At 41.7% G+C, this 12,500-nt stretch overlaps 1 protein-coding gene across 1 annotated transcript in view; it reads left to right on the forward strand.

Moving 5' to 3' along the window:
• Positions 1 to 12,500, forward strand: part of LOC123518612 (lachesin-like) — a 44,979-nt gene that overhangs the window by 30,452 nt on the left and 2,027 nt on the right. The window contains exons 3-9 of the mRNA XM_045279509.1: positions 423 to 538; positions 4,447 to 4,654; positions 5,068 to 5,226; positions 8,837 to 9,193; positions 9,506 to 9,643; positions 10,255 to 10,404; positions 11,171 to 11,263. Coding sequence (XP_045135444.1) covers positions 423 to 538; positions 4,447 to 4,654; positions 5,068 to 5,226; positions 8,837 to 9,193; positions 9,506 to 9,643; positions 10,255 to 10,404; positions 11,171 to 11,263 — 1,221 coding nt within the window. The remainder of the gene's footprint in view (positions 1 to 422; positions 539 to 4,446; positions 4,655 to 5,067; positions 5,227 to 8,836; positions 9,194 to 9,505; positions 9,644 to 10,254; positions 10,405 to 11,170; positions 11,264 to 12,500) is intronic.

The following is a 12,500-nucleotide window of genomic DNA, read 5'->3' on the forward strand; positions in this document are numbered from 1 at the left end:
CTTTCACGTGTAGGCCCTGTTCACCTAGCAGCGAGTAGGTACGGGATGTAAATCGAGGAGTTGTGACCTTGTTGTCCCGGTGTGTGGTGTGTGCCTGGTCTCAGGCCTATCCGAAGATCGGAAATAATGAGCTCTGAGCTCGTTCCGTAGGGTAACGTCTGGCTGTCTCGTCAGAGATTGCAGCAGATCAAACGGTGAAACACACACACACACACACACACACACACACACACACACACACACACACACACACACACACACACACACACACACACTCGAACTATGCATTAGATTAAAAGACAAACCATTATAGAATATCTTGAATGAAAGCTCCCGAAATCTTTGACAACTTTACTAACTGCAGTCTACCTCTCTGATTCCTTCTCTTTTTTGTGATCTTCACGGAACTCTCTACCTCACAGGAAGCAGCGAGGACGTAGATGTACCGAGATTCCCGGAACAAGTGCCCAACATTACCGTGACAGTGGGACGAGACGCACTACTTCCCTGCACCATCGAACAGCTCAAAGGCTACAAGGTAAGGCAAGTTTTCTGTTTTCTTAAAAATGGGTAAACACAAGGTACAGCGTCACACCAATCTCACTTCTACACGAGAAATCTTCATTATTTCTGCTCCTTAAAATCATTACCGTGAAGATTTACGTCTTTATCTTCGAATCACTATAACAAATAATGATTGCCAATGTAACAAGGCACATACCGATTAAATATATTGATGTTACTTACCTTAAAAATTGTTTCGTCGGGTAAAGTAAGAAGGTAGTAATTGTATAATGATAGAAAAACCTACACCAACCATCTGGATAGTGACATGGCTGTGACTCGCAGGAGAAAACACCACGTAAATGGAGATCGATCCACGAAATGTTCTGGATCTTGGAGGAAGCCGCTAATGAAATAAGAGCGGAAGGAATCACCGCGCAATACGATCTCGAGGGAAGACGGAGTCTGCTAAAATTCCCAAAAGCTCTATTGTTTGTTCCTATCTTCTTTTCTTTCCCTTATTTTCTTCCTTCTCCTCCTCATATAGCGTCTCTTGAGGACTTTTCCCATATCTCAGAAATATGAACCCCTGCCGCATTCCTTCCTGAATCCTTGAACTGAACTGATTATATTCTGAAGACCACGTTTTTCTTTTATTTTTAGTTTGATCTGGATATCCTCCGTTGGTAATGACACCACAGTCAACTTTCATATTTTCTTCTTTATTTTTTCACCACTTTTTTCCTTTCCCTCTTTTGTGATAGAGCCAAAAGTACGGAAAAAGGGAGGAGAGAGAGGAAAGATGAAAGGAATTTTACTATTCTCGTGAAGTCCAGAGCAAAACAGTGTTGACTGCGCTAGAGTAGAACTTCATAAAAAGGATAAAGTGTTTTCGTCGCGATGTTTGCCAAGTCCAAGGAAAATTATACATGAGAGACATATCATTCTTACACTAACTTGCCTATGGAACAGTGTGTTCACCACGGTCGTCTGCTGGTCACCCAGCCAGTCTTCCCCATTACGGAGCGAGCTCAGAGCTCATAGACCGATCTTCGGGTAGGACTGAGACCATAACACACTCCACACACCGGGAAAGCGAAGCCACAACCCCTCCAGTTACATTTACTGCTATTTACTGATAGGTGAACAGGGGCTACACATTTAGAGGCTTGCCCAGTTGCCTCGCCGCACCGGGACTCGAACCTGGCCCTCTCGATTGTGAGTAGAGCGTGCTAACCACTACACTACGCGGTGTGTGTGTGTGTGTGTGTGTGTGTGTGTGTGTGTGTGTGTGTGTGTGTGTGTGTGTGTGTGTGTGTGTGTGTGTGTCTAATTCACTTCGGTCGTCTGCTGGTCACCCAGCCAGTCTTCCCCATTATGCGAGCTCAGAGCTCATAGACTGATCTTCGGGTAGGACTGAGACCACAACACACTCCACACAGGCCACAACCCCTCGAGTTACATCCCGTACCTATTTACTGCTAGGTGAACAGGGCCTACTTATTAGGAGGCTTGCCCATTTGCCTCGCCGCCTCCGGGAATCGAACCCGGACCCTCTCGAGTGTGAGTCGAGCGTGCTAACCACTACACTACGCGGTGTGTGTGTGTGTGTGTGTGTGTGTGTGTGTGTGTGTGTGTGTGTGTGTTTGTGTTTGCGTGTCTGCGTGTGTGTGTGTGTGTGTGTGTGTGTGTGTGTGTGTGTGTGTGTGTGTGTGATTATATGAGTCGTTTTGAGGTTTGGGAAGGAGAAGAGCCAATTTTTATGTATATGGAGTGGATTTTTGCGTTAACTCATATTATGTTTACTTCTCTCTCTCTCTCTCTCTCTCTCTCTCTCTCTCTCTCTCTCTCTCTCTCTCTCTCTCTCTCTCTCTCTCTCTCTCTCTCTCTCTCTCTCTCGTGTGTGTGTGTGTGTGTTTACAATAAGAGGTAGAAAGTGGCAGCTCACCACAACCTCAGATGGTGAAGTTGTTTGTTAATCACAGGAAGAGTTCATTAATCTTCCGAGGCTCAGTAACTGAGAATGTCTTGAACCCTGAGATCTGCCTGAAAGTTTACCCCGTACCTCCAACGCCTCGAGAAGTGTGGCCGAAAACCCTCTATTGTGCACCACGAGGCTCGACCAGCTCGTCAGTGTCTCTCGCAAGGCTTGGATAGCGGCCAAGATTCCCTTTCTGAGCATCCTCCGCGTGTCTCACTAGTAGATGCTCTTCCGGACGGTATTCTGAAACGTTTCAGCGTCTATCTTGACTACTCATGACAAGCTTGGTCAGTTTAGCAGACGTTTAGTAATATTATTGATCTATTAACAAAGATTATATATCACCTATAAGGAAAAAAAAATTGAGAACCTGATGTATAATATTTGTGACCTCTGAAAAATTGTCGTAATAAAAGCAAAAAGCGTTTCGAATTACGGGATCGGCTGTTGGCTGCTCGTCTAGGCAAGTCGCAGGGCCAACCGGAGACAAGCTATTAGTCACGGGCCGCTCACCAGCCTTCTTTGCATGTTGTGCTCTGATGCTCCATTTACCCTGTTACAGTATCCATTTTTTTTTCTTTTTGCTCTATCCCTCTTAGCAGCGTGATAAAAGCTGTAAATTATTAGAGGATAATGTTATGCGTTGCCAAAGCGGCGCCACCGGATTATGCCTCGCGGAATTATGGATGTACTTCGTCGAGCTTATCTTGTCCAAAGCCACACATCATTTGCGGTGTATTGAAAAGAAAGAAAGAAAAAAAAAATAGGATCTGGTACTTTGTTACTTTCATGTGTCACATTACCTGTTGCTACCTGATTACTTAATGCTGTACTCATACATGTGAATTAATATACACTTTGGTCACATCTGCTAATGCTAATTCTATTATGAAGTTTGTATACCATGACAAAATAGATAAAAAAAATTATCTTCTTTTTATCTTTTCATTTTTACTTCGTGTATACAATAGCTTTGGAATAATGTTCTTCCAGTGGCCTTTCCCACTTACGTGAGATTCCAGACTGTGATTAACTCCTGCTCCCTAGTCTATTGTGATGTTTGAGTTTACCATTATATTGTACCCAAGGCAAACTCGTCATCTTCTTTACTGCAGCTTTACCAGACCCCAGGGACGCAGGGAGGGGCATCACGCAGCTTTTGTTTAATCTCGTTCTGAGTGCAGTCAAGATCTAAAGTCTTTACTGATTCTCTCGTTTAGTGAGATTTAAACCAATATTCAATCTCAAACGCCAGCACTCCCAACTGGCACATGGTGACCTCCAATGACGGAAATAACAATTTTATATGTCTGGCAGCCAATCATATGTGTCTGACAGGTGGACCGTTTGTTTCTGGGAGATTCGCTGTCTGTTGTTCAGTGGAGGACCGAATGAGAGGTACTCACAGAGTATTTTAACATTCCGGGACAACGAATACGATTAAACTCAAACATTTCATCCTATGTTAGCTTTGTAAAACTGTGTCAAACTATGTAAATTAGTTAAAAAAAAAAATCTCCCACTCACAGTTTTCGATCTAGAAGTCCTCATCTCTTAACTTTTATTCGTTCCTAGTATATTAGTTGAGATGCTGCAGGCATGCATACATCTGATACAGCGCGAACACCAGCGGCAGTAGTAGCAACACTTTGCCTTCGCTTTACGGGTGTCGTAGTAAGTCCTGTCGTACACGCTCGGAAGACTCTGAGGCGTCTCATTGTATATTCTAGTGGCTGCATGGGTAGGTGGCAAAGGACGCCTCTGTAACTGTTACGCTGTTAAAAAAACATGAATGTTTCTGGTATAAATGGGGAGAAAAAAAATGAATGCATATTAAATGAGCGCATATAGTATACGTTTAGTCATAGATCAATGGAACATCTTCACTGACACGTTGGTAAAAACACCGTAGCATACCACTTAAACCCTCCGTATCACCGTGTCCACTTCAATCTTCACAGGTGGCGTGGGTACAAGTGGATACTCAGACAATCCTCACCATCCACAAACAAGTCATCACCAGAAACCCGAGGATCGCACTACTCCACAATGATCACCGCTCGTGGCATCTGCAGATCAGCGACGTGAAGGAGAGTGACCGTGGCTGGTATATGTGTCAGGTGAACACCGACCCGATGAGGTCCCGCCAAGGATACATGGACGTGGTAGGTGAGTATCCTGACGTTCCTGGCAGTGCGGCGTTTGTTTTCTAGTGGCGTGTCATGGGCCAGGTGCGTAAATTGTGGCTAGGAATTGATGTGTGTGTGTGTGTGTGTGTGTGTGTGTGTGTGTGTGTGTGTTAGAATGTTATCGATTCGCGGGTAAGTAGTAGAAAGCATTACTTGAAGTAGTAAGACGAGACGCGATTTGAGTGGAGTTACAATTGGAAAATGTAAATTGATAAAAGATGTGTGAAGAATGATACCCTTACTTTTAACTTTAATCTTGACATTTTCATTCTATTTAGTTTGTTTATTCAGTTGTGGTAATTATCATTATCAATTTTTTTTTCCATTCAGAAACCAGCATTCATAAGAGGAGCAAACTTCTCTGCATCATCACTTTCTCTGTCTTTTGCACAGTCCCTCCGGATATTATTGACCAAGAGTCCTCTGGAGACCTGACCGTGCGCGAGGGACAAGATGTTACCCTGATGTGTCGCGCTAAAGGTCATCCTGCACCAAGCATTACGTGGCGGCGGGAGGACAACCAGGACATCATCCTTGACTCAACACAAACAGGTAAGTCCGGGGCACTTATCTGTTTCCCTCCTACGATTTGAACTACTTCATTTAAGCAGTATCAGCACCTATTGATATATTTTTCATTTATATTTTGAACGACAAATAAACAGACGTCTCCCATGTATTTGTACTTTCGTTTGGTCTCCTTCGCACTTAAAAGAAAAAGAAAAAAAAAGTCAGAGGCGTTTTAGACACCACTTAAATAAATGCAGACTGCCCTCGAAGAGACCAGCGAGCCCACAACCACACAGCACTCCGCCACTAAAGCAGGTATTACACAGGTAGGTTTTCGGTCAGCACAGCAAGTTCGCTCACCAGTACCCCGTTGGAAATAGTGATTTCGTTCATCACAGAATGCTTCGGCTATATGACAATCACTGTTGCGACAAATCTTCATCTGCTAACGGTACGTTCATACACTTCAGGATTTCGTAAAGCTATTTAAATGTATTCACGTGAGATAAATTGTTATTCTTTGCTACTTAAACATCTTGAAGAGTGCAAGACTAAGTAACAACTGTTGTGACAATCTCGAATAATGTAACAGTGGGATATTCCTTACGGAGAGTGTTGAGTAAGGTAAAGATACTCTTTTCCGGTGTTGAGGGCAAGAAAGCGCCAAGAATACGGGGTATCATTCATTATTTTGGGCTTCATTTCATTATTTTTACTGCAAAGCAATAACATATACGTGTTTTTCTTGAACAGCACCAAGAACTGTGCCTTTACTATGTCTTTAACACAGAAACTTGATGACGGGATTTCTGAGTACATCCCGTACCGTGTAATTGTTTGGGTGAGCTGCTGGTCAAATATATGCTGCGGGAACTTGCTGTGGTGACCGAAAACCTACACGGATAATAGCCGCTTAAGTCTGGGGCGCCGATAACCATGCAGCCACTCTCACTCTCCCCGTCTCTGCTATTCTCTTTGCCTCCTCGCCTCGCTTCCCCACGTCATTCATCTCACTCTCAAGAATTTTTACTCCTGGGTAATATCTGGCTCTCTCCGTGCGACCCTCATTATTACACTTCAATTACTGCCAATTACCCGCTTAATTACATCCTTCTCCTGGTCATTAGTCAGCTTCACGCTCGGTCAGCGGAGGATCTGATGACGGAAATATTTATGACTTAATCTCTCCAATGGTCTGAACGGCTTAAAGTAGAAAGCCTTCACTCCACCTCCAGACCATGTGTGTGTGTGTATATGTGTGTGTGTGTGTGTGTGTGTGTGTGTGTGTGTGTGTGTGTGTGTGTGTGTGTGTGTGTGTGTGTTTGTTTGCTTGTTTGTTTGTTCTTGTTTATGTTAAATGGACACACACACACACACACACACACACACACACACACACACACACACACAGAGAGAGAGAGAGAGAGAGAGAGAGAGAGAGAGAGAGAGAGAGAGAGAGAGAGAGAGAGAGAGAGAGAGAGAGAGAGAGAGAGAGAGAGAGAGAGAGAGAGAGAGAGAGCAGAGGAAAGGCCACCGAGTGCCATTTTTAGAAGACCATGTTGCTCTTCAATAAGTTTGCTTTCTGTTCAGCAAGAAATGTATTTTTGGTCAACGTTTTTTCACCTTCCGGTTCATGTCACGTAAGAGACCTATTCCGAACATGAAGGAAGAGGCATCGCCGCTATAATGAGCCTCAGGGCTGGATGTCTGCTGAAGTGATTGGATGTGTCATGAATGACCGACTAAATGTCAGCGGCGCTGCATTACTATATCATAACCCAATATTCACCCTACAGATTTCATTAGCTGGAGGATGTCTTGTTCCGTCATTCTGAAGGCGTTAGTTTCAATATATATATATATATATATATATATATATATATATATATATATATATATATATATATATATATATATATATATATATATATATATATATATATATATATATATATATATATATATATATATATATATATATATATATATATATATATATATATATATATATTAGGAGTGGGGGTTCATATCTGTGGCGTACATGTTACCGACTAGCTTAGTAAGCGCTATGATAGTTCTTATTCAAAAGGCAAAAGTTATGATGTCAAAATCGTGCAATTTATGAATTATTTCATGATCCGTCCGCTCCTGGACAAGGGCCGTACGTGGCGTTACGCCGTACCAGCTGCAGCCACAGTAATAATTTTACAGTGTTTCACTTCTCACTGACACTTGACGACGCTGAAACACTGGCGGCCTCTCACGGGAACACTGTGATGTTCGGCTTTTGACGTATCGATTACCTGTGATGTCCTGCTCCCGGCATTTGCTTCCTCCCACTTGCTAGTTTACTGAAGTAGCACTTTTTTTTTCCCTACTCGATTTCAATTCTGCCACATCTCTGCCAACGCTTCATACAACCTGAACGACTGGTGTAACTGTGTTACGAGTTCACGTCAGAGACTTTGCTTCTAGTGGTACTATAGCCTTTCGGAAAACCCTCGTAAGTCAGAGGGCATAGAGAACCTTAGAAAAAAAAAATCTACCAGTGGCGTTGATGGAGTACATTCACAGTAAATGAAACTGAGAGAACAGTGTGAGAATATGTTACTAGAGCTGTTAGCAGTTGATATGACTCGGCAATCTTTAACAGATTTAACTTTTGTCTAGAAACGTAAGTGATTTACACGCAAACCACATGTGTGATTGTTGTAAACTGTTGTAATGAAACAAAAGTGCGCAATTGACTGCACTGACTGAACGTGATCATCTATAGAAGTTCCAGCCTGTAAGAGTGTAATGAAAGAAGATTTTTTCAGTGTGCTGTTAAGATGTAAACAACGCTGAACGAGCAAAAAGTGGCGGGCGGATTATCTTTTTATTCTGTTATGTACATCATTGAAAAATAATGTGTATAAATTCAGTGCCAAATAAAACGAAACAAAATTCTTACAGTAACTCTTACATGTAAGGTTCAGGCTTTGCGTAGGTAGGACGTGCGCTGGTGTTGTCTTCTGTATAGAGCATAAACAGCGGCCCCCTAGTGGCGTGTAGATGTGCCAATGGTACCACACTAAATGCCAGAAGTCTGTGGTTGGAGGGCAAGTGCATAGTTGCTTGGTTTTGTTAGATCTCTGGAGTAAATATATTTCCCAAGCCGTCCACTGAGTACAGAATGTTATAGATCTCTGCTTGTTCCTTTGCTTGTATTGTCCTGGAGCACATCCTATCTCGCCGACTCGTTTGAAGCTTTAAGTAGAGAGAAAAAAATGTAGAAAGATGAGATAAAAGATACATTTATTCCTAGTGCAATAACACTTACCTCTTTGACAGCTAATGATAACATGACACCCGTGATCTGAGTGATACTACATCGAACATGATTTTACAGAGCCAAAATAAGACTACATGCACTTTAAGATTTGAACAACTATTATTTTCATCATATCAGTATCAGGTGATTTTACAAAGCAAAAATAAGACTACATGCACTGTAAGATTTGACCCCTCGATTACTCTCATCAGTGGTATCTTCTAAAAGTGTATTTAGAAAAAAAGAAAATCCATGGAGAGACACCTTAACAGTAAAAAGGGATAATGAAACGATACCATTTTGTATAAACAGCACCTGTGCTGTCTTCCCACCCACTAGGAAGTGGTCTGGCCTCGCTAGACCTTCAAAGCGTCGGCAAGAGTGGAATGAAAAAAATTCGGCTCCAACACGACGAGGTGGATACTGGAGTGTACACGGCCCTCTGGGATGGTATGAACGGTGGCTGGGATGAGAGAGGCTCCAGTAGCGTGGGCACAGAAGGGATATTCCTTCCCGGAGTGTCCGGTTCGAGAAACAACGACGGTGTGAGGAACAGTGCAGAGAAGAGGAAAGTGGTAGAGGGAGAGACACTACTCCTGACGAAGGTATCACGACTTCAGATGGGATCATACCTCTGTATTGCCTCCAACGGCATCCCGCCATCCGTCAGTAAAAGAGCTCATCTGAAGGTGCAGTGTACGTGTTACTATCAGTTGTTCCTCTCATGCCCCTATCTGTGGCCTCCTGCTTGATTCCCTTTCCGTATTTATAGCCTGCTATGATATTTCTTTTCTCCATTCATGTTTGTCAATCATTAACTTTTAAAAGTTTACTAGTTTCCCTTCACTCGAGACAATGATAACGTCTGCAAATTATTTACAATTGGGTATGATTTTCTTTTGCATACTTTACATATTTGAATTATTTTCTGTTAGTAGCTTCGTACATGTCATCTTTCCTTCTGTTATCTACATCTAATCGCATTTCTCTAACTTCTGCACTGTGCAGTTCCTCCGATGACGTGGGTTCCTCAGCAGCTGGTGGGTGCCTACGTAGGGCAGGAGCTTACCATTGCTTGTAACACTGAAGCTTTCCCCAAGAGCATCAATTACTGGACCAACGAAGAAGGGGATATGATCATTTCAGGTAAAGGTTTTGCTGCATATGCTACTCAGTCTATTAGGTTCCATAATTGTGAATTAGATAACCTGGATTTGCGCTGTTAGGTGTGACTAAGTGGTGTGATTTTATAATAACTGTTTTGAAAGACAAAACAAAATATTAGTTATATTCTCATAGGTGCATTTTCGTATTGACTGCAAAATCCTTCCTCAGCTATCACTAGAAGCAAGGAAAGACTTCTCTAGAGCCTGGGTAAATTAGGCAAGATAAAAACAAAGAAACTTTGATGAATATGAACACAAGTATTACCATTAGGAAATGTTTCTTTGTTAGTTTTTTTTTATTTACATCTCAGAGGTATTGACTTGATTTGATATTTTTTTATTTCCATTGCACTAGAAAAAAGTATATTGAATAAATGCACTTATCTATCATCTTTTATTAATTTTCTTTTTACACAAGTGTAGCAATTGTTTATCATGCAATTATCTGGTTCCTAACACTGAAGACAAAATTTACTATGTGTCTGCTATAGCCTAATGTTTTATTATACTAGTAGCAGTATCTACCTTCACTAATACTACGGTCATTTAGTCGACACTCTCAAGATAGCCTCTTATCCTTGCGACTTACAGAGGGTCGGTTCGAAACACTGACAGTGGAGAGGTCGTATAAGGTGGACATGAAGTTGAGGATTATGAGGGTGGAGCCTCAAGACTTCGGAAAATACAAATGTCTGGCGAAGAACTCCCTCGGAGAGACGGACGGGAGCATCCAAGTGTATGGTGAGTAGAGAGAGAGAGAGAGAGAGAGAGAGAGAGAGAGAGAGAGAGAGAGAGAGAAAGTTGAGGGATAGGAGGGAGGAAGAGGGAGCCGTTCATTATCTCACTGGCTGCCATGTGTCGTAAGGGAAGGACCGTATGTCACGAGTATATTTTTCCCACCCAACCCTTGTTACATTGGTGATCAGTCCATTCCTTCGCGCCCTCCACCTCGCCTGTCACACGCCCTATTTGTAATCTACATACCTTTATTTGTTTGCATTTTTGTATCCTTCCCGATGTCTTTACTTATTCTCCGCAACGTTGACGTATTTCCTCGCTTTTTTTTTCTTTCTTACGGATTAAATCTTCCCTTGTATTTATCATGATTTCTGCGTCTCTCAATGATTAAATTCGTGTTTCATCACTCATGTCCCTTTGGCTTTCTTGTCGAATGATTTTCACAGTTAAGTATATCATGTAATTAGACGAAATTCATCATGTCTTCTCAGCGGGTAGTTTCTTCATTCTTACAGTCTATTATAACAACACTCCCTCTTCTATAAGTTACTCTTTGTTCGTCACAGTACACATTCCCATACATCATACTCTTCCAAAATTCACTCCCCTTGCCATTACCTTTCCCCTTGCATGCATATTCATGGCACGACTCCCCTTCTCAAGTCCCTCACCTCATTCGTACAAGTCCCCTCCCACCCAACGTCTGTGGCGCTGCAGGGTTCTCTGATAGACACTTAGTATTGTTCCTTGCTTCTTCTTCGTCTATTAGAGATCGACCCACCCAAGACATTTACGCGAGCAGAAGACGAGGCAGAGGTTCATCCCGGGACTCCAGGTTACGCATCGACTCCAGTGGGTTCAGGTAAGTTACTATCTCATATGACGTGCTTTTGGGTTCCCATAAGGATTATTTTTAAGCGCCATAGAGATGATTCATAGAGATTAATTTTTTTTTTTGTATTGCAGAATTCTTGTTATATTATCACTATAATCATGGCAGTAGACTGGAAGAACCCAATAACGTCCCTTAGAACCTGTTAAATGTAATCCAATTAAGACACTGAAACGTTTGAGAATGTGGTCCAATGTCGTTTCTTCGCTATCCTTGAATACTTAGAGGAAATTTGTGCTGCGTTCAGGAATGTTCTGAGTGTGAGCTCCAATTTATTGAGTTAAAAATATATATTTCTTTAGCTAAAACGCGGATTTGCATGGGTGTTTACATTCTTGCTTTGGAGATAAGTAGTCTGTATTCTCAGTGCTTTTAAGACTGATAATAAGTTTTCGATGACAAGAAAGCAAATCTGCTAAATCAATACAAATGTGAGTATAAATGATTCCCGTGTGTTTAATGAACACATATAAAGATGTAGAAGTATAGAATCATTATGCATCAATTTACTTTTGATAAGGTTTATACAGTTAAACCATAATCCATAGCTTTCATAAATAGCTGGCATAAAAATATAAAGAAACAGATAAAGTACAATTAACAAATAATAGACTACAAGAGAAAAATATGAAAACAGTAATTTCCTGGGAAATCTCGGTTTATGTAAATTCTTGCAAACAGTGCTTATTCAGGAGAACGCATCCGCCTCCCATCTCGTGTTTACCTGTTGATGAACCTGTGCTGCTCTTCACCTGTGCAGATGGAGGCTCGTCAAAACTGCAACAGATAGAACAGCAGATACATGTATTTTTCTCATCCCTTAGAAATAACAATACATGCATTTATATAGCTATTTCACTTACTAATCCATCGAAGTTCATATCCAGAGTGAGAACGAAGCGGACACGTGCCTCCCAGCTGGCTTAGGAAGAGGGGATCTGCTATGCAACCCACTCTCCAAATACTACTCTAGCTTTAGAGCCTAGTATCATATAATAAATACTTTACTTTGTATTTTTTTCCCAACAGTTACAACACTCAACCTGACCATTGAGTGTCTTTGACATGATTTATCAAATAGTAATTGGAATAGGGAAGCCATACACAAAATGATTGACTAAGCGAATATGAAAGCACCATGACCTTACTTGATAATATACAACAAGCTTTCTCTCTTCCACAAGTTACCAAAACACCATTGGTGTCT

The sequence above is a fragment of the Portunus trituberculatus genome, chromosome 44 (genome assembly GCF_017591435.1).
Source record: "Portunus trituberculatus isolate SZX2019 chromosome 44, ASM1759143v1, whole genome shotgun sequence".
Taxonomy (NCBI): Eukaryota; Metazoa; Arthropoda; class Malacostraca; order Decapoda; family Portunidae; genus Portunus; species Portunus trituberculatus.